The sequence below is a fragment of the Siniperca chuatsi genome, linkage group LG18 (assembly GCF_020085105.1).
Source record: "Siniperca chuatsi isolate FFG_IHB_CAS linkage group LG18, ASM2008510v1, whole genome shotgun sequence".
NCBI classification, from domain to species: Eukaryota; Metazoa; Chordata; class Actinopteri; order Centrarchiformes; family Sinipercidae; genus Siniperca; species Siniperca chuatsi.
The window spans coordinates 14736180-14761375 of NC_058059.1; the positions used below are offsets into that span (position 1 = coordinate 14736180).

Here is a 25196-nt window from a genome sequence, read left to right on the forward strand (position 1 = left end):
ATGTGTTATAAACAAAACGTTATTTCACTTAAGATAACTTAAGTTACTTTAAAGTAAGTAAGTAAACTGAAAGTAGTTAAATTAACTTCACTAACTAACTAATAATTACAAGTCAGTTAGAAGATAATCTTAGGTTAATGCGGTGAAAACTGAATACTCTACTGCTGTGATTTGCAACAATTTTTCAGGTTATCCAATTTTCTTAAATTCCACTCTTGTGAACCAAAATCAATGCATACATAGGCTGTGACCCACTTATTTTTCAGTCCAATTCAAAAACATTTTTAAAAAAAATCATACTTGAAGCTGCCCTGAAGCACCATTTTACAGAAACATATATTTTACTGTAGACTAGAACATGGAGAACAAAATAATCATCTTTCTTTAAAAATAACACTTGAATTCCTGTACTGCAGGGGGTGGTTAATGTTTTCTTTTTTTAATGGTGACTCCTTATTCAGAACTGCACAACCCCTGGGGGTTGGTTGTAATCCAGACTTTGAATTCTGCATAATTCAAAGTTTTATTCCTCAGAAAGTCATTTTAATTTTGAGAACTATACATTGACTCACAAACACCAACAGAGGGAGCCATTTCCCATTTAACTGCAACCAGCCAGGGACCACAGACTGTACAGTGCCTGGGACAAGAACTATACTTCTTTAACACAGGCACTGTGTGTAAACTGTACATTTCTCAACCCAGTTTTCACTCAGAGCAGAGGCCTGTTAGTAAATTACTGACCTCCTTCATCATTAATGTGATTTGTCCCTGATATAAATCACCATGACATTCCTTCGCTTTATAATGGGTTTAAAATGAGTTATTTTGGTTGTAGACTATCATTATAATATGATATGATATTAGTTTTGACATTTGTAAAACATCCTTATAGGCCAGGATTGGTATAGAACATGGTTATAGTATGCTTTATGTTTTATTTTTGAAGGTTTGACCGGAAGTACATTATTTATTTTTATCCACTTACAGGATAACTGTCAGGACCGTAGAAAGGAAGTTAGCTGTTTTTGAGGCGATGCACGCATTTTTGTTTTGATACATGGCCTTGAACCCTCGTTAGTGCTGCTTTTGTGACCAGTATCATTATATTATTAGCTTACCGTCTTCAAAGTATATTAGGTATGTAAAGCTTTCATTTATAGTTAGCCAAGCTACCACTCAAGGTTAAAACCGAAGCATGTCAGGTGAAGCATGGCAAGCTATTTTATGTAGTAATATTAGCACATATCGTTAGCCAAATTAACCAACAGGGAAGCCCAAAAAGCACAGAACCAAACGTCAAGTCGTTTAACTTTTGCTAACGTTACGTACTGCTAGCTCCTAGCAATAGCTAAATGTGTACGTTAGGTATTAGCATCAAGTTATTAGACTAACAGAAGCACGAGTCAGCTACTGCATATAGCTGACAGGTGTAACATTTTAGTACAGATAAACACTGGCAGTGCCATCACATGTAGAAGCAAATGGTTTCTGGTTATCCATTTGCACCTCTATACACTGAGTAATTATGTCTGTACGTTTGGTAACGTTGTGTTGGCTTATGTTTTGACTGCAGCATAATGTTGAGTAATTGTATCTTTAGGTCAACAGTAACAACGCCACCATGGGGTTTCTACTGTCTAAATCCATGGATGCAAACTTTAAAAAGCAGCAAGAATTCATGCTCCACAATTCCCGGCTGCAGGTGAGTGAAGGTGCATCCATTCACATAGTATTAAAAACAACACTTAAGAAGATATCATTTGCTATGCACTCATGTCCCACTTCATGCACCTGCAACCTTGTGGTACCTGTGTCAGCTGAAACATGAAGTTGAGTGTTGCTGCACTTATACTTGAAGGCTTGTCCTTGAGCTACTGTGGCTTAGATTGTACCTCATTTGTATGTTGCTTTGGACAAAAGCGTCTGCGAGCTGACTAAATATAAATGCACTACTGGCAAGTAAAACATGTTGTACCAGTCAAATGGGCAAAGCAGGCAACTGTCCCCAAGGCCCCAAAAGCCCCACTTTCACTGTGTGGCAATAAGATCAATTGTAATTTTGTTCAGGAATATGGGAATTTGCACTTCCCTACCCTACTAAAGCACAATATTACCTGACACAATGAGGACCTTAAACTGGGCCCTGCTTTATTACCTGATCTAGTGACCCTGTTTTAAAGAGGATCCCAGTGTCAAAATCTAGCTTTAAGATTAATATTTCAGTTGATTCTGTACTTACTTGGTACATATTCCTAAACTAATGTTGTTTTAACCAAATTACCACACAGCAACTATGCTGCTATGTATGTAAGGTATGTAATATTCCAAGGTAATTGGCAATTTTACCAGTGAATACAGCCTACATGGACAAGAGTTTTGGCAGTTTGGTCTGATCATCACATTGATCTGTCCTGTCAGACTGGTTGTTTGTTCTTTCTTTCTTGAATCACACACTGTCAAAGCCAGGGATCCAAGCTTCAGTCTGAATCTCAACATTTCCATTTAGAGACCACAGGCTTTATTGCACTCATTATTTTTTAGTTTTTTCATTTAAACAAAGGATGGGGTTTTTTTCTTCTCCTTTTTGGCGCCAATTTGTTGTGATTTATACATGCCTGCAAGCTCCTGAGCAGCAGGTGGGATGTGTGACTGTCATAACACCAATGACATTATCCAACTTACGCCCAAAAGGTTTGTTGTATTTTCTGCCCCGTAATTTTCTCCTGCTCTCCCAGCTGCAAATGTGGTAGATGATGACGGATATTATTTAGTGATGGCAAAGGTTTGGCAATTGAGTTTCAGAGCGCCCTCATTTGGGTCGTGATGATGACTCACAGGTAAATATTAGGTACATGTTTAAGCATTGCTGTAGTGGATCTACGTTGTTTAATTGACGTAACTTACTACAGATAGTTTCATATTTTTTATTCACACTCAGAATCACTTTTGAATACAAATGAGTAAGACATTTCTAATTTTACCATTATTTGTCTGCTTAAAATGTATTGAAAGCATTTGTGACAATAGCATCTATTTTAATTTTGATTAATATATTTTACCTTTCAGATCTTGGCTGAACAAAACATACTCAAATCAAAAATCTTCATGGTCGCTAATGGTCAATTTATATGTTATGTATTTTTACCTCACCAAATTTAATGAGGAAGATTGACCCTAGCAATTTCAGAATATCTCTGAAGTAGCAGCTGTTGCCTCCCCCTGCATTAAGACGTCAAAGATGATTGTTGCCAGTGTTTTCAAGTCACATCACTCATAGCTAATTGATCCTTTCCACGCTCTTGTCTCTTAAGTCAAAGTCATTGGGCATTGTGTTTGAGCCCCGGGGCCCATTTTACATTAATTCATTGGATAGGGGTGTGTTTATATAACGCGTGTCCTGGGAATAAATGGCAGCTCTGAAATGACGTAAATGACATTTTTGTTCACTTTATATTTAAGAATGGGTCTTGGATGGTAATAATAGTTAGTTGTGCTTTTTATTCACAGTCAATGAACTTGAGTGGGTTTGGGTATAAAGTAGGTGGGCAAAGACCTCCTCACAAGGTTTTTGATTTGTTTTATTTCAGTGTTTTTTTACCACTGCGATCATCACTTTCTAAAGATAATGCAAACACTATAACACAAAAATTTTGCTTGTTTAGCCATTCCTGAAAATAAAAGGACAGTTAAAAGCCCCTGATCAAATGATAGATGGTAGAAACCCTGAGACGTTTCAGAAAGTCAACAACATTGAGACTTCTGCCATGTAGTTGTAGGGAATTGTAATAATTGTAAAATCATTTCAAATAGGTACTGGGAGCCAGCGTTTTTGGGCTAAAACAAAAGTGCTATGATCTGATCTTAGTTAAAGCCTGGTCATGATTAAAGCGAGAAATGATAAAGGCATGAATAACTTTCTCAATATCCAGGAATGACAATATGTGATTGATATTTGCTATATCTCAGTTTTGTCAGAAAGGGACTCTTCTGTCAGTATGTAGACCGTGATGATTCGCTTGTAACAGTTTTCCTGTGTATGCTTGCAGCACTTTAGAAAATGTCAGTGAATTTCCCGCTTACGTTTCAGCTCTGCTCTCACTTTGTCACCTGAGTGGACTCAATGTGGCTCATTTCTTTCTTTTACTTTTTCTTCACTGCTTTTTCCCGTCACTGTCTCACAGTCATTGTGTGGTCCTCAGCTACTTGTCCAAACTTGCCTCCAAATCTGCTTGTCATCCCTTGTGATGTTTCCACCATGAGACATGACGTTGTCTACTTTAAAAGTACACACGTAGGTAAAGGTAACACTGTGTTGCTTTGTCATTTTGGTTAGTAACTCAGCTGATCATACATGGGTTTAAAAACTCATAGTCATCACATGGAAATAGACCATGGAAACATAAATATAAATGATTAAAAAACATAATAATACCAGATAATTAACAGTTCACAACATACAGATTTAGACCTGTTGGTACTTGAGAAATACAAAGTCTCTGAAGTATTTTTGACATAGACAGCTGGTTTAGGATCGGTACCAAAACTCGATCAAAGTGTTTGTATCTGTGCTACTATTGGACATTTTTAAATGATAGCCAGTTTCCAGTCATGTTGACAGAAGGCACAAATTGTCTGGCAAAGCAAGCTTTTTTTACTCATCCAAGATCTGTGTTTATGACCAGACATTGAGTTATTTGGCTATTAACAGCATTTGTGTTCACATCTGTGAGGTTGGAAGTGGATTTAGTGGCTGTGTGTGTTTTGTGGTTTTGATGAGTTTGTTCCTGTTGGTGACTGTGAGTGTGGTGAAGTAGCAGATGGAGCAATAGACGAGGTCTGGCTCTTTGATGCTTTGATGCAAGAGGAGCGGTAGGTGGGGTGCAAGAGAGAGGGCGTTGAGTTTCCGGATGGTGGAGAGATTCTGCTGGCAGAGTTTATGATTGGAGTGTGTCCATCAAAGCTGAGTTAAATGTCCAGGAGGATTCCCACATATTTGCAACTCAATTCCACGTCAGCTGTGTCAGTAGTGAAGATGCTGAAGTTGTGGAGGGTGGAGGTCAAATACTAAAGTCATTCTTTACAGGCATTTGTCTGGGCCATCTGTGTGGGAGAGTTGGCAGTGGGCCTGAGAATAATGTAATGTTTATTGTCAATTAACCTTATCTTATCTGTTTAAAGATTTGTTATTTTTCCATTAATTATCAAAAACTCATGGGGGTTCATGTGTTGGTGGAGGGCTCTGACATTTAAGAGTCAGCAATACAGTTTTGTTTACCATTTATTTATGTACAGACTACAACAATTACATCATTTTTAGCTTTTAGCTAATTAGCATCTGCTGTCCTTGTGAACAACATACAACCAATAGCCTATAACACCTAGAGCTGAAGCGATTAGTCTTTCAACAGAAAATTATTTGGCGACTATTTTAATAATCGATTAATTGTTAAAGTAATTTTCACAGCAAAAATAGTGGGGGGGGACATTTTGTGGTTCCAGCTTCTCAAATGAGAGGATTTGCTGATTTTCTTGTTAAACTGAATATATTTGGGTTTTGGACATTTGGTGGAACAAAACAAGACATTTGAGGGTGTCACCGTTGGCTCTTGTGATGGGCATTTTTTTCTCTTTTTTGGTAGACTAAAGGATTAATCGGAAATAATCATTAGATGCAGGCTTAATAACAGCCTGGCATTCACAAGCTAATTTCTGACAAGGAAAGTCATTTTTGCAGTCTGCACTATTGCACTTGAATGCATCATTCAAGCAGACTTTTCACAAGCCAGTGAGCCAATGAAAGTGGTGCCATTCAACCAAGTGGCAAGATACCAATTATCAGGCGCTGGCTTTTGTTTTAACACATTATACTGATTATACTCGGATTACACCTCCACTAATACTTTCCATTTCCATCTATTTTTAACTACTTTTTTTATCTCCATTGGAATATTCTATACCCTCTTTAAAAGAAACTAACAAGCAGGTGACTGCAGGTGATAAAATCATTGACAAGAAGTAGGCTGGGTAGTTTCCACATAGTTTAAATCAAACATCCAGTATCTCTTGTCTACTTCCTGTTTTGTGACGGGATGACCTCATGAGAGGTGACGTCTCTTTAACCATGTCACCAGAAACCTTTCATTACACATTTCTCGCTCCTGAGGACCAAAATGGCTCTATGAATGGTTGGGTAATTTCCACTTTATGTCCTTGGAAAGGGGTCTAATTGAAACATAATTAAATTCTTGACTCATTAACAACACCTGCTGCGTTTGGTTTCTATTTCAACTTTGTCTAATTTTAATGAGGCATCCTTGAGTTCACTATTGTTCACTAATTTAGCTCAGTGGACCCTGCAATTAGACAACAAACACTGTTGATTACAGAAACTGTTCCTGTGATTTCCATGACTTTGAACCTTACTCCACCCACAGTGTATCTCACTCCTGTGGCGTTAAAAAGTTTGTAGCTTTCTCCTTCCTGGAGAGGATAGCAGGTGTAGTCAGCTTGGTTTCAGTAATGGATTGCAAAAGGTAGCAAGTTTCATGACGAACAAAAGAAGCAAACTGTACATAGAAACCTCTTGAGTTTCCCATCGGGATTTTTTAAACTTGAAAGCCAACACTTTTTTAAATTAAGGAAACTGTATAAATAAAGTAGGGCTGAAAATAACGCTTATTCGCATTATGGATTAATGTGACAATTATTTTGTTGATTAATCAATTAAATGTTTGGTCTATAAAATGTCAGAAAATAGTGAAAAATCACAACTTCCCAGAGGCAATTGTGACATCTTTAAATTGTTTGTTTTGTCTAACAGACAGTCCAAAATCCAAAGATATTAAAATTACGTTCATATAAGACAAATAATTGATTAATCAGTGGATCATTCAATCAAATCTAAAATTAGTCACTAACTGATTGTAACTAAAATGAAATGTTACCAGGCAAGACCCACAGTATATGAAATACAATGTAAAATAAAATAAGTAATGTTACTGAATCAGTCTGGAAAAGTGAAGAGGAACTGGTTCTTTGTTAAATGAAGCTAAAGCTGAAAGCAGAGCAGAAATCTCAGTCACAGTTACATGTTGAGAACTTAACTCTGGCTTCTCTACCAGAGAAAATACAGTATCTAAAGTGAATATACACTTCTTTAGTGAAATTATGCACATTTCTGGGCTCAGTAGACATTAGGTAACACTCTTACCACTTGAGTTTGCAAAAGATGAGCAGTAGGCTGGCAGACTGATGCAGGTGCTTGACTCTACATCCCCACTTAGTCCACCTCCTCCAAGCAGAGGTGCAGACTCACAGGGAGTTGTGATGTTTGTCCCTCACAATAAGGGAGCAGCTGTGTTCAGTTCTGCTCAATATCCATTTTCATGAAAACACATATGCACCAAAATCATTATATCGATACATATGTTTTGTGCTTTTTGAGTGGTCTTTGACTAAAATTAGTCTTTAATGTTCACAAATGTTGATTGAACCAGTCAGTCTAACAGCATGCTTAAAAACCATATTAGATTAGATTTAAGGGTTGATTGCGCTTCATTAACATAAGTGCCTTTTACTGTACCTTTACCTCCCAGTGACATGTCAACCCGGTGATTACAGTGTAACCCTCCTGAGCTGTTTTCTTAATTTTACACATTTCCTTCTCCTCTACTGTTGACGTTTAGTAGTAGCCAAGCATTTTAGTCATCAAATCATTCCACTTGATGGTCTTCACATCGTCACAACAGGAGAACAAATGATGTCATGTATTAACCACAAAAGGTATTTGATTAGTGCTATTTTAATTACTGTTTGCCCACTTTTTATTGCATAATTAAAGAGTGATAAATCAGAATTACTTTCCTATATCAAATATTTTGTTAGATTATTTCACCTGGGAGACAGACAGTCGAGGCACTGATACTGAGACAGAATAAGATGAAAACAGGTTTAAATTTTTATCAAAATGTGGAGGCAAAGCAAAGCTGGATAAACATGAGAGGCAGCTACATGATCTGAGAATAAGGTGTACACTGGACTTACGAATGTTGCAAACTGTGACAAAGAAAGGAGTGATTATAGAGAACCAAAAGGTCATTTAATAGAATGTTAAATCATTCCCAGTCACTTTTTTATTGTAGAAATATGAATTATATTTACTCAGGACCATTACATAACTGATGGCGACTTTTCTGTCAATGAACAGCTGATAACTGGAGACAATTTCTCATGCCTACTGTCAGGCCCCGAGGAAGGGTTGACTGATCATTGTTGCCCTTATTTATCCTGCTTGACAAGTTAAACACATTTAGTGCTGGGAGTTGGTCAATATGAAGCCGACTCCCTCATAAAACAAATTAACTCTGACTTGTTCATTCAGAGGCTCCTGCACAATATTGCCTAGCTTAAAAATGGCTTATGCTCCTCTGTTTTGTCCTAATGTAGCTGTTAATTACCTACCTGTACTGTAGATGTTTTGTCTATTTTCTTGCAAGGTTGCTTGTAACTACAGTACTGTGGTAAGTTTCGAGGTGTTTTTTAAGTTCACTCATTGGCATAACTCATTCTGTTTGAAAAATGTTTTATGCAGACCTCAAAAATAGATATTGTAAAGCCAAGTCTCTATTAGTCTCTGTTTTACAGGCCCCACCTCTTTAATTTCATTCACTTTAGGTTCAATGCCACGAAATGTTCAGCCATTAATGCAGATATATAGAATTGAGTCAGAAATCAAAATGTTGCTTCTCCGACATGTTGTAATTTATGTCATCCACTTCACGTCATCGACTCACTTGAATGGCACCATGGTCACTTTATTTTTAACCTGTCACTGAGTTAGTGTCACTTTCCTGTTAAGTGGAAATAAAAGCTCATCTTTGACACACACATTTTGAGAATAAAGGCTTTTTAAATGAGAACGTCAACTCAATAGAAATTGTTATGCAGGAAGCACGTATTTCTGCGCATGTAGATGTGAGTGAGTGTCAGACAGGAAACGGCAGACAAAAGATTCATCTGACTGAGGTTCATCGGCATGGACGCAGTGTTCTGAGACTGGACTGGCTGTCTCTTGTTCCTTTGACCCTTTCTTTGTCCCTCTGTCTGTCTGCCTGGCTGTCTCACTGCTTTAATATCCAGCTGTGCTGATACCTTTTTTTCTCTTCTTGTCATTTTAATTGCACAACATTGTGAGATTTTACCTTCTGAATATTTCCCTTGTTTGGTATTGCTCTGATTTCAGTATACGATATGTAGAACGTTCTCCAGACTTCTGCATTGTACATGTTTGACCTATCCTTGAAATGTACTGTATTACAAATTGGAGATTGGAGAACGCAGATACTGGAGTTTTGAGGCTGAAAACCAGATAAGGTTATATTGACCGATATTAATCTTTTTCACATAAACACATAACAAAAACAAACATTTTATTCCCTAAATTTGGCTCTTAGCAAATTGTGACCAAGATATGTACTGAGTGGGACATTTTACAGTTGAAAAATAAACTTGTCAGTGATCTTTGTTGGACGAACTATATAATGAAGATACTGGTTCTAAATTACCTCAAACATATCTTTGGCATTTGTGGTTCTGAACATTTTTTGTTGCTTATTGACCAACATAAATGCTGATACCCATATATCTGCAAAAAGCTTATGTCAGCGATATATATGGAGCAGGCTCTAGTATTTTATTTATTTGGTAATTAGTTTGTTATCAGTTATCAAGCTCCTCTCCTGGGTTCGGGAGGCAGACATCATCTCCACATTTAAGAGTAGGCTTAAGACTTTCCACTTTGATAAAGCTTATAGTTAGGGCTGGCTTGGGTGAGCCCTGAACTATCCCTTAGTTATGCTGCTATAGGCCTAGACTGCCGGGAGACTTCCCATGATGCACCTCTTTCCTCTCTCCTTCTCTCCCTCTCCATCTGTATGCATTTTTATCCCATTACTGCATGTTACTAACTCAACATGTTCTCTCTCTCTCTGCTTTCTTGTTTCTCTCCTCTCTCCTTCTGTTGCTTTCAGCAGGTATTTCTGCCTCCGGAGCTGCAGAGTCTGGATCTGTGGTTGTGGGCCACCTGCTGCCCCTGTGTTCCTGCTCGACAACTGCTACTACAGTTGTTATTGGCTCCATTACTAATACTGACATTATTTTTCCTATAGCTGTCATTCCTATTATTATTAATTTATTAATATTAACACTATTACATTTCTACTATTTTAAAAATTCTAGGTGGAATTTGGATTGTGCCCCCCCACCACCCAAAACCTCTCTCTCTCTCTGTTTCTCTCTCAAAACCTAACATGGCAGCGGTGGATGGCCGCCCACCATTGAGTCTGGTTCTGTCCAAGGTTTCTGCCTCTTAAAGGAAGTTTTTTCTTGCCACTGTCGTCAAATGCCAGCTCATGGTGGGATTTGTTGGGTCTCTGTAAATAATATTATAAAGAGTACGGTCTAGATCTCCTTTATAGGAAAAGTGCGGTGAGAACTTCTGTTATGAATTGGCGCTATGTAAATAAAAATAAACAATTTAATTTGTTAATTAGTTTATTTGGCTGTAAAGGTCTTTTATACCTGATGACATCCTCTGTGTGTGTGTGTGTGTATGTGTATGTGTGTGTGTGTGTGTGTGTGTGTGTAGATGGAGCGTCAGATCCTGATGCAGAACCAGATGAGAGAGAGACAGATGGCTATGCAGATTGCCTGGTCCAGAGAGTTTCTCAAATACTTCGGCACTTTCTTTACAGTGGCTACACTGGGACTCACTGTAGGGTGAGTTTTGTATGCAACTGCTCAGCTCAGAGGTATTCTGTTCAAGATTCACCCAAAGATGAACTGTTTCTAACATACCGACACAAACACACAGTAATAATGCACAGCGAGAGAACAACCTGTATCTGCCTGTAAAGTGTGATCCTCACTGAACTGAGTCAAATGAAAAAATGAAATCACAGTCCAGTGACCTTTACTTTTTTTAGACACAGTGGTCACATCAAGTTTAACTGGGTAGTCCTTTAACAGCGCACAGGTGGCGCTACAGCAACACGACACATTTAAATGGCATGAGTCTGATTCACTTGACATTTTCAAGTCATTCTATATTCCCAGGATTTAGGTATTGCAAAAATTCCATAAGTCAACATAATGGTCTACTTACTATATTACTGTGTGTAATTTAATGCAAATCCCAGATTAAATTTTCTGTCATTAAATATAATTGTGTAGCCTAAATGGAAGTATGCTTTCTCTGAGTGCTTTTATTTATCCTTTTTTTTTTGCATATTGACAAAATTGTCTTCTCTTTGCCTCTATACTTTTCTTCAGTGCCATTAAAAGAAAGAGACCATTCCTATTGGCTCCCATCTTTCCTTTCGGCTTCATATTTGCCTACCAGATGGACAGCGCCTATGGGACACTTATTAATCGTATGAGAAGTAAGACTAAGCAGTTGTCATCATTATCGTCATCACCCCACATAAGCAAAGCTTTAATGCTGGCCAGAAAAAAATAAGCTTTGTCCGTTTGCTTCACATTAACATTTCACATACAGTTTAAATTCTGTTTTAGTAGTGAACCCACACTTTTAAATCTTAATTCTAAGCAACAGACTTGGACTCATGTTTCAAAGACAGCAGCTTAAAACAAAATACTGCAAACTGCCTTGCAGTTTTTACACAAAGACAACAATTAAAGCAACAATTATCAAAAGTTTATTGTACAAAAAGTTTATTACAAAAGTTAAATGTTAGTGTAAAAGTTGCAAATGTATTTAAATGGTTGACATTGGTCAGACATATGTAATAGTAGTATAGTATATGTAACATCTGTGGCTTCCCAAAATATACCCACACGCTCCTGTCTTGTTAAGTCATTTTCACTGTTTTTCACAAAGTATTCACAGTAAGACATTCTCTTAAATTAATCCATGTCTATACCTTACATGCAGAAATCTTTTTTGGAGTATTAACAACATATACATATGTACACATACTAAAACTAAACAGACTAAAAGCAGCTATAATACAAATATGCTAAACCTCATTTTGTTTCCTCATTGTACCTTTAGGGGAGGCTGAGAGTATCATGGCGTCTGAACATAACCTCCTGGACTTGCCTCATGGGACTCCAACTTTCGATAGCATAGAGAAGGCCCGCCGAGCTAAAAGCAGCCTCACCTCCTTCTTGGAGAAATGACTTGCTGGTTATTTGAGACAAAATCAGAATCGTCCAGTCGATGCATTCACCCATTTTGCTTTTTCTTAATTATGCCTTTTTGACATTATTGAGTCCACGATTTGCACTAATTATACATCATGGACCTCGAGTCACAGTAGTCTCAATATAAATTAATATCCAAATAATGATGTTGTTTTGTGGTTATTGTTATTAGAGGTGCATCAGTAGCCAAACCCTTTCAGCACTGAACCACTAATTACTTTAAAAAGCAGATTGGCTAATGCAGAATACCAATCAAAATACTTAAGTTAGTTAGTAATAAGCTGTTAGTACTGTAGTGTATCATGAAATAAATCTGCAACATAAATATTTGCATCAATTGCATTTAACCATTTTAACGTAATTCACTCAGAGACTAAAGCTGTGTCCCAAATCTAGACTACATACTAATTTTATACAATATAAACTACATACTAACTGTCATAGTATACTGTTTTACCAGTTAATATACAAAAATATCAACATACTTTACCATTTTATACTAACAGGAAATTATACAATACGTGTGATGTTGGATGTCAATGAGACGACAACTTTGGAAAGCTTCAGCCAATTAAACTTCACAAAAAGACATCGAAATGTTTTTGCGTCATTCCCTATACAGTGTGCATCAACAACACACTCAAAAATCGACCGTATTTAGCTTGCATGCTGTCTGGTTTTAGTTATTTTGTCACTTTTCCAGTCTGAATTTACCACATAGTAAAAACCGGCTCAGACTCAGTATGTAGTATGGAATTGGGACACGGCGTATGTCTCAACAAGTTGGGTTGTGCTTGTTTATTATGTTCTTAGTTAAAGCTGCATGAAGTGATTTCTGACCACCAGAGGGCAGAAAGACTCTTGAACACAAGAGAACGTGAACACACTCACAGTAACCTAATCCTTACAAAGTCTGAGCTTATCAAGGCCATAGGGCTAATGTTTTAGCAAATAGTTGCCTACTTGCACATCAGGCAGATACAAAGCAACATGAAAATCTCATTGGTGTATATTTTCTTGCCACCTGACGTGTACCAATGCAATGTTCACATGTTTTTTAGCTCTAATTTGGTTCACACTAGACACATATCTGGATATCTGACGTTTTCTGCAAGGCATGCACTCGCTGTCAAAGCTTCTTCGCTCGAACAGACCGGATAATCAAAGCAGCTAAAGAGTGATCAAAATGAGAATATCAAAAATATTTTGGAGTTTTGATTGTAAAGATTCTCAACACGGCATACATTTGTCCTGACAGCAGAAGATTGTTATTCCCCCAAATTGTATCACTAAAACCTTTGGTCATTGTAACAGGAAGAGACAAGTTTATTTGCAAAGGTTGAATTTGAGTGCTAAGGAGCTTTATACCAAAGCTATAGTTGGCATTGGTGCACCTGTAAGTTTTATTTTTATTATCACAGTAATATTCCGTGGATTTAAAATATTACAAGGTGCTAATATTTATGCATTATGTATTTATCATAATTTTAACTTGTTTGACATCATGGAAACTATATTTGTAAATCCAATAAAAATAAATATCGCAAAGTCTTTCTCTTCTCCAATCGTCTTTTGTGACAAGGCACCACCACACCAAACCACCTGTTTTTTTTGTTTTTTTTACATAGACGGACACTGTTAATAGAAGCCTAAACCACTTTACATCTTAATTTCTTCCCCGTGAAGTGAAGACATCATACATGCCTTCATATAGTTTGTCTCAAAGTTATCACTTAAGCTAGTGTATGAGTAATGTGCACATGCCCTTAATATTACTATAATAAAAAAATAACTCCAAGTACGTCATTGTCTTCAATCTAAATGACGTGTGTGTGTGAGAGGGAGGGAGTGGGAGGGCGAGGGTTGGGGTTGAACATATAAGTTGACGAGTGAACTAGTGACTAGGACTGAAGAGAGTACAAGAAGAGGCAGCCAAAGTCTGCTCTGCAACACAAGACAGACAAACAGAAGCATCTTTACAACTTCAGCATTCGGCTCAACAGGCTGCAACAGCACTCTCCTAACAGAAAAAAAAACTACAAGGAAACCAGCAGGATTTGAAACAGCGATCAGGTGGAACTCAGCTGACCCTCCTTTTGCAGCCCAAACCAGCCGGCTACGTTCCATTACTTTCAGGACAAGGGAAAAATGCTCTGGAGATTGACTCTTGCCGTGGCCGTGGTGTGTGTCGGTGGCATATGCAGCTGTGTGAAGGCTGATATGATGAGCAGACTGATCATGCCGAGGGACTACGGGGTGAAACTGTGCGGGAGAGAGTTCATCAGAGCAGTAATTTTCACCTGCGGCGGTTCCCGGTGGAAACGATCCACAGAGGGGGACTTGGGTGAGTTAACATTGCTTAATTTGTGCACACTAATTGGACAAGTGTATATCTAAAAATAAAAGTACAAAAAATGTTCACATGCATAGAGACATGTTTCAAAAACTATCTAAGGTACTATCTACCTTTGTAAAAAATCTACTTTTAACCATATGTTGAAACATGTCTTATTCTGATGTAGCCAAGGTGTAGTGTAAGGAATTGATTGCTTGCTTCATTTGTACATTTCTACAGAGCACGAGTGAGTTATTACACATCAAAGGGTTAGGCTGCCAGAGGGTTTTAATCAGGCGACAATTCCCCCCACATTGCAGTCAGACAGCTGATTGAGCCTCATATTTCAGCACCGTGGTCAGCTCATGGTAACTGGACATAATAAGAAAACCTTTTAGTTAGTAATTACCATCATTCCTGTGTTGTTTTAGCACCTTTTATTAACACATTCTCCTCTTTGTTTTTAGTATGACTGAAGCTGCATTTGACGAATGATATACAGTTAAGCTTTATATTCAACTCCTGGTTGTTCTTGAGGTTATTATGTATCTATCCTTTTTCTTTCTCCAGATCCCTTCCAGTGGAGTTCCCTCAGTGACGTTACAGCAGAGGACAACCAGCGCACCTGGCAACCTGGTGCAGAGCTCACAGATAACCAATCTCCTCTCCATATTGCCCCCTCTTACTCCCTGGCAGACCTCCTGGCTCTTTACGGGGCCGTAGGAGACATGCAGTCGCTGAGTGACCCGGCCCCGCTGGAGAAGTCTCAGCCGTCCACGGTTTTAGTCGAGCGAGACGGAAACCCAGCTGCAGCTGACTGGCCCATACCGAGCAAGAAGAAGAGGAACTTTTCTCTGGGTGTGGCAGGGAAGTGCTGTAGCCAGGGCTGTACCAAAAACGATATCGGACGCTTGTGCTGAGGTAGGGAGGAGAGGAGGAGAAGGGGTGGGTGATGGCAGAGGGGTTGTGACATGAAGACGGTGTGATGGGCGGTAATGGACAGTATACAGTTGTGGAGTGATGTAAGAGCTAAAATATGGAGGAGAGCAAGTTCACATCTGCTGTTTATAGTTAGCCCACTCATGTCTTATTGCACAGAATATACAAAACAGTTATAACCAACTGAATTAGTCATCACATCACTCCAACTTCATGTCTCTCTGTCTCCTTCATTCTCCTTGCTTGTTTATTTTGTTAAAAAAAATAAGATCATGTTCTGTATGTACTGTATGTCACCCGTTCAGCATCAAGAATAAATTTTAAATACTGTGTTAATATGAAATGGTGAGCAGCATCATATATTGTCTATGACACTTGTTTATATGCATAAGGATTTGGAGCAATAAGCAGCATCCATATTCTCGCCTGCAGACTGACTAAACGACGTTCATACTAGCACAGGCTAATATCACACATTAATGTCATTTAGGCTGCTGTGAACTTATTGCTGGCCTCTGTTCACAACATTACGCCTGCCTGAACATTTTCTGTCAACACCCTGAGGACACTACTGCAAGAGTGGATTGGATTATTTTTTTACTTTTAACCCTTTCCGACGCAGCTTAAACATACATTTAACCCCCTGCACAAAACCCCACAATAGGTTGCTCTCAATGTAGAAATCATTTAACAGTTATGTACAAAACTACAAAAAACTTTTGAAAAACCTAAAGGCTGTTTGAAGCTTTGTGAAGCCACATTTAGATTAAAAAAGTACAATTTTCATGTCCATAGTACAGTATGTTTGTTTAATAAAAGTATATACACACCTGGAATATAATACATATCCATCTTTCAATATTTACATCTATCTACACATAAATGTATTAAAGGTAGCTGCTTGTTGCCATCAGATGACAAAAACAGGCTTAATGTTGTTCACATTGCAACAAACTAAAAACCTGAAATAAACAGAAAGAAGAAGCACCAGTTTAATCTGGTTAAACAATCTGTTTTTCTGAAAATCTTTGGATTAAAAAAATTATACATATTTCACAAAACAATCATATTTGGTCTTACACATCAATGCACATATATCACAATAATCATGGTTCCCACACCTTAAATATCAAATTCAAGGACTTTTCAGGCCCAGTTCCCTCAAATTCCAGGACCCAACGTGGCATCGTTTGAGACACGGATCAAAGTTGATTACTGTAACAACACTGCTAATTTTTATAATGAGAGCTAGCAGGCTTTACAGAAGCTCACAGACAACAATTAAAAAGAGAGAGAGGCTTGAATGTGTGAACACTTATCAACTGTGCTGCTGTGTTACAGTGATGTTAAGTAAAAAAAAAAATAAAAATCCAAAGGACTTAAATTTATATTCTAGCACTAAATATATAAATTCAAGCACTTTCAGTGACCCATGTCTATTTATGTCTATTTTCAAAAACTTTCAAGGCCTTGATTTTTTTCCCCTCAAATTTACAAACTTTCTGAATAATAATTAAAAAATAATAATAATAACATAACCCGTTAGGTAGCAACAGTTAGATTGTAGGCATTTTAACTACTCTGAAGAAACTGACAATCTCTCATTTACAACAGACAAAATATTCACACCGGCCAGATCATCAGTATAAACACTGCCCAGAGGTTCGAGTGTGGGAGCTCACAGACGCACTGTGTGTTTGTAAGTGATAAAACTTGGCTCTTTACAGTGACTCCACCTTAGCGATGTGAGAGGGCATCCATCCTTTGATATTTTGTGCATGCATTTTTGTGTGGCCTGCCTTTTATGGCATAAAACAACCTTGGAAAGTGGGGTTTTATATTAAGCTTGACAATGGAAAAAAAAGAAAAAGATTCTGTTCCACAAATATGATTCTGTTCAGGGAGTTTCCTCTCACCAGTCTGAACTCAAATCCCAAATAATGGCCGACCCGCCTCCTTCAGTCATTAACATTTGGTATATAGTTTTAAGCATTCAAATTTAAAATATTGTGACCACTGATACATTTGTGGTTGACAATGTAATGCACATTATAACACACATATTCAACATATATATCTTTAAATGATTGGAAAAATAATAACGAGCAAAAGTCGAATAAGTTTTAAATAAATCCATGGCTTGCAACAACAAGCTACTGCAGAAAATAAAAGCATCTCCTTTCATTACTTTTTCTCCACCTTTCAGCAAAATAAACTATTCAACTTTTCACATTAGGCATCAACAGGCAGATAGTACAGCCTTATATTATTATTATTATTATTACATTGAAATACTTACTGTATTTATAAAATATATACAAGTTAGTAAATACAAAGGCAATATCATAATTGCCAGTTTCCTTAAAAAACAAGAATGATACTGTATGAGTCTATGATATGACACTACTAGATACCCAGTTCTCAGAGATTAATGAGCAGTTATTGCTGTCTCTTTAATGTATTTCATTGTTTCCACATTGCATGAAATGATGTAAACAAATAACAGGCAATTCGTCTGACCTTTCTTGTGTGGAAAGAAGTGTAGTCATAGCAAACTAACACCACTTAAAACAGGAGTCTGGGTGCCTCTGCTGTTGCCTCTTCAGCTCAGAAAAACACAGAATCATCCTCGATGTGCAATGAATACCTGTGAAACACAAGTCCTCTGTGACAAAACCACTTGTAGAAATGTTCATGGTGGGTCCCCTTGTGACAGAAGTACAGATGGTGCTTTACATTTATGGTCTGTTCTTTATCAGTCTTAAAACTATCAAGCAAAAGTCTGTCACGGGGTGTCCTTAAAAGTCCGGCCACACATGAGCTGTGCAGTGAGGTGAGGTTCAGTTGTGCAACCAGTCTTAAGAATCCCACGGCCTCTTTGGTTAAACAAAATAAGTCGCTGCTCATTTTAAAACAATAAAAACACAAAATCAAAGGACAGAACATTAACAAAACACTGCTTGTTGATGATTTATACATTTTTGGTACTAATATTGACTTTAAGGCTTAAACATTCAACACACTTAAAGTAGAGAAAATCTTGGAAGTGTATCTATCTCCAGTCCATGACTATCGTCAAATTCAATTTGTAAAATACAACATGTAGAAATAACACAAAGAAAATAATTTACTGAAATGTTTTTAAAGGCATCAGAAATAATCTTTTGTTTGGTGTCTGAGTAAGATGTAGTGTACTAATTAATCAGATAATTTGTATACTTCATGTGGCCATAGAAAGAAGTGGGTAAACTGCTAAGAAAGTGGACATCACCATTCTTCATCATCATGTTAATTAGGCTGACAGACATGCAGAACACCAAAAGGGAAAAAAAAAACAAGTATACTTTAGCCTAGTGACTGCATCCCTGCAGTAAACCCATACGTCACAAAGACATTCATTGTTCTGTTAAGATCTGTGAGGACTGACTCCCAGGAGTTAACACCTAAAAGGTCAAAGGTTCAGGGATCAATGCCGCTCATCCATCCATGCCGTCTCGTACAGTCTCCACGCTGTGGATTAATGTCTTGAAAGTAGGGCGCAGTCTCGGTTCACTGTTCCAGCACTCTGTCATCATCGTGTGAATCTGTATGAAGCATCAGAACAAGAACATTAACAGAAAAAAAACACAATAAAACAGGTACAATTATTGCATTCTACTTTAATAAGTAAGCTGGTTTCATAATCATGGGAACAGCCATGGACTTTTTTTTTTTTTACGTTTTGGAAATATAATTTTTCTCTCTATATATATATATATATATATATATTTGCAATGACAGGGTTCTCATTTATTCTCATAACATTTATTGGATAAGCCATTTAATGATATGACATGGTGCCCTTTTCTGCAATTTTTTCCAGTTTGTGTAGAGTTACTGACCTCCTTTGGACAATTATCAGGAGCAGGCAACCTATATCCCTGTTTCAGCAGGTCTATGAGATGGTAGACAATCATCTGGCCCTGCTTTTCATTTCCCATCTTGTCCATGAACACCTGGAACACAAAAAAAGTAGTAAAAACAGGGTTCTGCGTGCATCTTCCAGCAAAATACAATTGAATGAGGTGCTTCTAAGCTCGAGGACAGCAAATTTCCAGATGGCTTTAGTGAAAACAGCTTGGTAAAACTCCCCAAAATTAAAACTGCCCAAAGAAAAACTACCGGAAAGCGTTTCCTGTTTTTGAGTGCTCAATCAACTGATTTCTTGAACAACACTACAAACTAATTATACTGGCCATTGTTTTATAGCTTAATTAAGTTAGTCAGTTAGTTAGACAGTTCATAAAGCAATTAAGGGTTGAATAGGAAAATGGTTACGTGACAGAAAAGTCAAATTGTCAAAAAAGAAGAAGAAGTGCTGTACCACTGGTGGGCTGCAGTTCTTGTTACTGTAAGTGAAGAGTTCATAGAGGACAACACCAAAACTCCAGATATCTGATGCCACAGAGAACTTGCTCTCTGTCAGCGACTCTGGGGCATACCTGGAAAATACCACAACACATTATATATACAGTACATGACATACATATAAGTAGTGGTATATATAATATATTGCGGTCATCAATAGTCCTTCCTACATTATAAGCAGACAGATATGAAGGTATACAGTAGGCACACTTAGTCTGAATGTACAAAAACTAAATTATGTTTAACATCTGTGTTTAACGATCACTTACAAAGGGTTACAATACTTACCACAACTGTAGAAAGGGTAATCAAAAACATTCTCAAAGAGTCCATTCTTTATCTTCAGTCTACCCACAAAAATGTGAAAATACTAAAACACATGCAGCGTGTCTTCCTCACCAGAAGATAGGGCTTTCCCCAGGCTCTCTGACAGTGTAGTACTCTTTGCCCTGTGGCAGCATCTTGGTCAGGCCAAAATCACCGATTTTCACCCTCATCTCGCTCTCTACCAGAATGTTTCGTGTGGCCAGGTCTCTATGGATGTATCGCTTAATGGCAAGGTAGTCCATACCCTAAAGTATGAATTGAATCACACAGAGAAAGAGAAATGCACTTGTGTTGTTACTAAATGGAATACACAGCTGGCAGTCCACGTTTTTTTAATGACAATGACAATAATATTTTATTGATTTTTATAAAAGGGACAAACAATGAGGAAATCATGATATTGCTCAGTGCTATACATGTATTCATACGATACACAAACATATGGTCCCAAAGATCAGCAGCAGCAGCTAACACGTCAAATATTTTCCCCATTTTTTCACCACAAGTAGATTTTTCTCTCATTCGGTAAGACATCTATTTATATGCAGCCACCCTGCCAAGCTCTGTAAACCCGTCCTGAAATGATACCCCCCTCCCCCTTGTGATTTCTAACATCTCACAACCATCTGTCACCCAAAATATTATTTTAGTGGCATTGTAGACAGGAAAGATGGGAAAGACAAAGTTCCCAGGCTAGATTTGAACCTTATTTTGACATGCTAGTTAGATTGGACTGCAGCTAAAGGAAGAACTGTTCAGTACACCAATATGTATGACAAGGCAGGGTTACAAAAAGTCTGCAAAAACTACTGCGCTACATTACCTTGCAAATCTGTAATGCATAGTGCAGCAGTTTCTTGGAATCAAAGTGGTCCTTGTGTTTGATGAGATAATCTCTCAAGCTGCCGTAGGGGAGATATTCCATTATCAGCCGTAGGTTCCTTCGTCCTGCAGAAGAAGTAGTTAAGTGCGATACTTAAGAGAGAAAACATGACATGCGAGCAGAGGAGTGGAGGCCTCTGAGAAAATCTAGATATATTTGGTTCATGGGCATGGTCACTGACACCCTAGGCAACAAATGTGGGAACTGTAAAGACATTATGTTTAACAAAATCTGCCAGGGTGGTAATATTAAATCAAGGAACAGTTGTAGGCTGAATAAGATGGACAGGAAAGTTTGCTCTGTCTGGACTGATAAAAAAAACCCAAAACACTGAAACCCTCCTAGATCTCATTTAAGAATTGAGATAATCAGACAAATAATTTGCTTTATCTAAATATGCCAAAAAAGAAAAGACTTTTATGCTAATATAGGAACATATATTTTATTATTTTTTGCACTTTATGTGCTCTACTGTTGGTTTGGTATCTAAAATTTTGATTACTGTGTCATATATTAATAATACATGTCAGTAGGTCAGGTGAGGAAGTCAAGTAAATTGTGATTTTCTGACCATTTCTTATTGCACATATAGATAAACATGCTAATACCTGCACTATAGCAGACTCCTTTGTATTTCACAATGTTTTCATGCTGGAGGGATTTGAGGATCTCGATTTCCCGCTCAAAGTCCCTGAGGTGCTCGGCTGTGCTGTGCTGTAGTTTCTTCACGGCCACCACCTCCCCTGTGCTGTCCTGCAGGGGGTCATACCTGCACATCTCCACGCTACCAAAGTTTCCCTGCAGCGTGGGGTCAGAGGGAGAACAGATTTAAGAGATATAAAAGCTATGATTTTGAGCTTTTTTAAATGTTGCAAGTAACAGTAACAATACACATAATCTAGAGAAAAATGGCAAATAAGATTTCTTCTTCTTCAAAAAAAATTCTTTCTTATCAAATAGTGCTGGCTATGCTTCATGCTGTCCGTAAAGTTTCATGAGAATATCTGTGATGACAGCGAAAACTGCTGATTAGTCGTGTTTATCATAAATTTATCTGAAATATCAAGATCCATCACCCATTTTGCACAAAAATACATTGACTAAAGCAAAAAACCTAAACAAAGCATGAAAAGTTTAAGCAGTTTTAACAGCTAACAGCTATTTTATCCAGCTTTTCCAGTGAAATTCTTTATATTGCTTAAACAAATATTTCTATTAAAAGAGAGGTAGCAAGAAGAAAGATCAAGCTAAAAAGTTGTTTAAAAAACATGCAAGCTTGAAGACATTATCTAAATACTTTGAAGGAGATAAAAGAGAGTAAAACAAAAGAAATTCCTAATAAAAAATATTTTGTGTGTGTGTGTGTGTGTGTGTGTGTGTGTGTGTGTGTGTGTGTGTGTGTGTGTGTGTGTGTCACTTTGCCTAGCTGCTTGAGAAAGATGAGGTGCCTCTCCTCAAACTGGGCGGGCTCCTGGCTCTCGGAGGCCCACGGGAAGCCGAAGCCTCTTGTCTTGTTGGGTACCATATCGCTCTCCACCAGCAGCTCATAGTCTGCAACACAACAAGGTGCAAAGTAATTTCATACAAAATCTTGATAGAACTTAGATAATGAGTGAGTGTGTAGGGCATAGTATGTCCACATGATCAATAGATCTGTGTGCCAGACATGAAGAGGTCGTCTCGACCTGTTATAGGTGACTTTGAAGGAAGGTTGCACTTTGTATTCATTTTTTCTTCCTACCTGGTGTGAAGAGGCTATTGAGATCTCTGATAATTGCTCTGAAAGAGGGTCGGTGAAAGGGCTCGTAGTCCATACAGCTATTGATCAGATTGGCCAGCTCTGTCCATTTAGGAGCCGGTAGCTGGTGCCTGTCCTCATAGAACAAGTTCTTCTGCAGAGGAAAAGAGCAAAGTCAGAACCTGCATGTTTTCAAACTGAGTTTGGAAATGGTAAAAGTAATTGACTGAAGATACAAAGTTGGCAGATTCTTCAAATAATGAACAGAATATGTTTTCAATAACATCCTGTTCTTACTAAGAAATTGCACAAGTTAAAGGAATAGTTTAGACATTTTAGGTACGGTTATTAGAAGATTGATACCACTCTCATGTCTGTACAGTAAATATAAAGCTACAGCCAGCAGCCAGTTAGCTTAGCATAATGACTGGAAACAAGGGGAAACAGCTAGCCTGGCTCTGTCCAAAAGTAAACAAATCTGCCTACCAGCACTTCTAAAGCTCACAAATGAACATGTGATATCTTGTTTGTTTAATTTGTGCCAAAGTGTAAAAAGGAAACTGGAACTATTTCTTGCTGGGAGCAGTTACTTCCTGGCATCAGTGAGGCCAGTTAGCCAGTGGTAACTCTGTTCTTACACTTAAGTCAACATTTCCCCAAAAAACTATTCCTGTAACACAGCTCATTTTCAGTAAGTCAGAACTCTCAATGCATCCTTTGTGTTTGTGACCTTGGAGGAGTCCAGGGTGCTGAGTGGTTTGTCTCCGCCACTGCAGATCTCCCAAAGAGTGGTCCCAAAGCTCCACTTGTCTGTGGCTAAACTCAGGTTCTGGGGGTTTTCAATGCACTCGGGGGGTACCCATGGGATACGCTCCACCAGAACTGATGGACAGACATGAGGAGACATAGAAGCACAGAGAGAAGGAAATACATGAATGAAAGAGAAGGTAGAGATGGACAGCAAGGAGGGAGAAAAAGAAAAAGAAAGCAAACTGAGACAATCAACACCAAAGCAAAACTATGTTGGTGAACATTATTCCCACATGGCATCACACAGGTGTAAGGTATGAGTCTTCTCACATCAGGACAGTACATGAAGCCATATATCTCACCTTCTTTGGGCAGCATGGTGATGCTGATACCCGGGTCACTGAGTTTGATGAAGGGCAGGCTGCCCGTAATCCGATCCTCCTCTCTGATCAAAAGAACATTCTTGGCACAAACATTTCCATGGATGAGGTTCTTATCTTCCTGTGTGCAGATATGACAGGGACCACATCAATTACTTTGGTGTAAGTAAGTCACTAAAATGTGTTCCAGGATAAAAGCTTGAATGCTCAACTAGTTTTATTTACATTTTATTTTCTCCTTACCTTGAATTTCAGTATGTGTAAATGTGTCTGCCCTACACAACTACAAAATCTGTATGGGGCAGACTGCATAATGTCAGTAGTCTTACCAAGTAGTGCATAGCCCAGGACAGCTGCTTGGCCACTTCTAGCTTCCAGGTGATGTTAACGCAGCTTTTTTTTTTTTTCAGGTAGGTGTCCAGTGAACCAAATTTACCGTACTCCTGCACCATCATGTCTGACGGAAACGAGAGGGAGATCATTTTATTAATCACTACTGTCCATAAATTTCTATTAAAACTCCCATTTAACCAGTTTGTGGTTTACTGTAGTTGATTCCCTGTGGTTTCTTCAATGACACTTTGACAGCAGACACAGATGTTGTTGATTTAGACAGAACACTTTCCCCACCCATGAATTTCTTCTATTATTTTGCCATCTGGTACAGTTCAGTTTCATGTCCCACATGAGAAATCTAGCTTTGGTCATAAAATCTGAACTGAAAAGTTGAATTTCTTTGGAAGTATTAGGCTATTAGTGCAACAAATGCCCGATTTATATAAACAATGGAACACCCTGACACGCAGTGACAATACATTGCTTTGGGTAAGTACTTGCATCTTTTATTCCAAGTCCTTCCTTTATTAAATGGTAAATGGACTGTACTTATATAGCGCCTTTCTAGTCTTTTCCGACTACTCAAAGTGCTTCACACATCACATTCACCCCATTCATACACTGATGGCAGAACTGTTCAAAGAAAGTAAATCATTCACACACACACAGCCCTCAGGAGCAATTTGAGGGTCAGTGCCACACTTCAACATGTGGGCTGGGAGAAGCCAGGATCGAACTACCGACCTTCCGATTGGTGGACAACCTGCTCTACCACTAAGCCACAGTCTTTGTTTTTCTTTCCTGCCTGCTCTTTTCCTGCACTCATACATGTGAATGGTAAAGGTTTCCAGACACACTGCTCTGATGTGTGTGTGG

At 38.1% G+C, this 25196-nt stretch overlaps 3 protein-coding genes across 3 annotated transcripts in view; 2 read left to right on the forward strand and 1 right to left on the reverse strand.

The window, feature by feature from the left end:
* Window positions 1–984: 984 nt before the first annotated feature.
* Window positions 985–13776, forward strand: plgrkt (plasminogen receptor, C-terminal lysine transmembrane protein). Its single transcript, XM_044173625.1, has 5 exons — window positions 985–1140; window positions 1604–1705; window positions 10649–10779; window positions 11332–11441; window positions 12074–13776. The coding sequence occupies exons 2-5, from the start codon at window positions 1625–1627 to the stop codon at window positions 12199–12201; spliced, it is 450 nt and encodes a 149-aa protein (XP_044029560.1). The 5' UTR covers window positions 985–1140; window positions 1604–1624; the 3' UTR covers window positions 12202–13776.
* A 138-nt stretch (window positions 13777–13914) lies between these two features.
* rln1 (relaxin 1) lies at window positions 13915–15842 on the forward strand. The gene is made up of 2 exons (XM_044173624.1): window positions 13915–14569; window positions 15131–15842. Exons 1-2 carry the CDS (start codon window positions 14374–14376, stop codon window positions 15478–15480), a joined length of 546 nt encoding a protein of 181 aa, XP_044029559.1. The 5' UTR covers window positions 13915–14373; the 3' UTR covers window positions 15481–15842.
* A 452-nt stretch (window positions 15843–16294) lies between these two features.
* Window positions 16295–25196, reverse strand: part of jak2a (Janus kinase 2a) — a 30141-nt gene continuing 21239 nt past the window's right edge. The window contains exons 14-24 of the mRNA XM_044173623.1: window positions 24314–24441; window positions 23967–24105; window positions 23585–23736; window positions 22858–23008; window positions 22534–22667; window positions 21725–21914; window positions 21057–21181; window positions 20306–20478; window positions 19863–19980; window positions 19381–19494; window positions 16295–19083 (exon numbers count right to left, since the gene is read on the reverse strand). Of these exons, the coding sequence (XP_044029558.1) occupies window positions 18976–19083; window positions 19381–19494; window positions 19863–19980; window positions 20306–20478; window positions 21057–21181; window positions 21725–21914; window positions 22534–22667; window positions 22858–23008; window positions 23585–23736; window positions 23967–24105; window positions 24314–24441 (1532 nt within the window). The 3' untranslated portion in view covers window positions 16295–18975. The remainder of the gene's footprint in view (window positions 19084–19380; window positions 19495–19862; window positions 19981–20305; window positions 20479–21056; window positions 21182–21724; window positions 21915–22533; window positions 22668–22857; window positions 23009–23584; window positions 23737–23966; window positions 24106–24313; window positions 24442–25196) is intronic.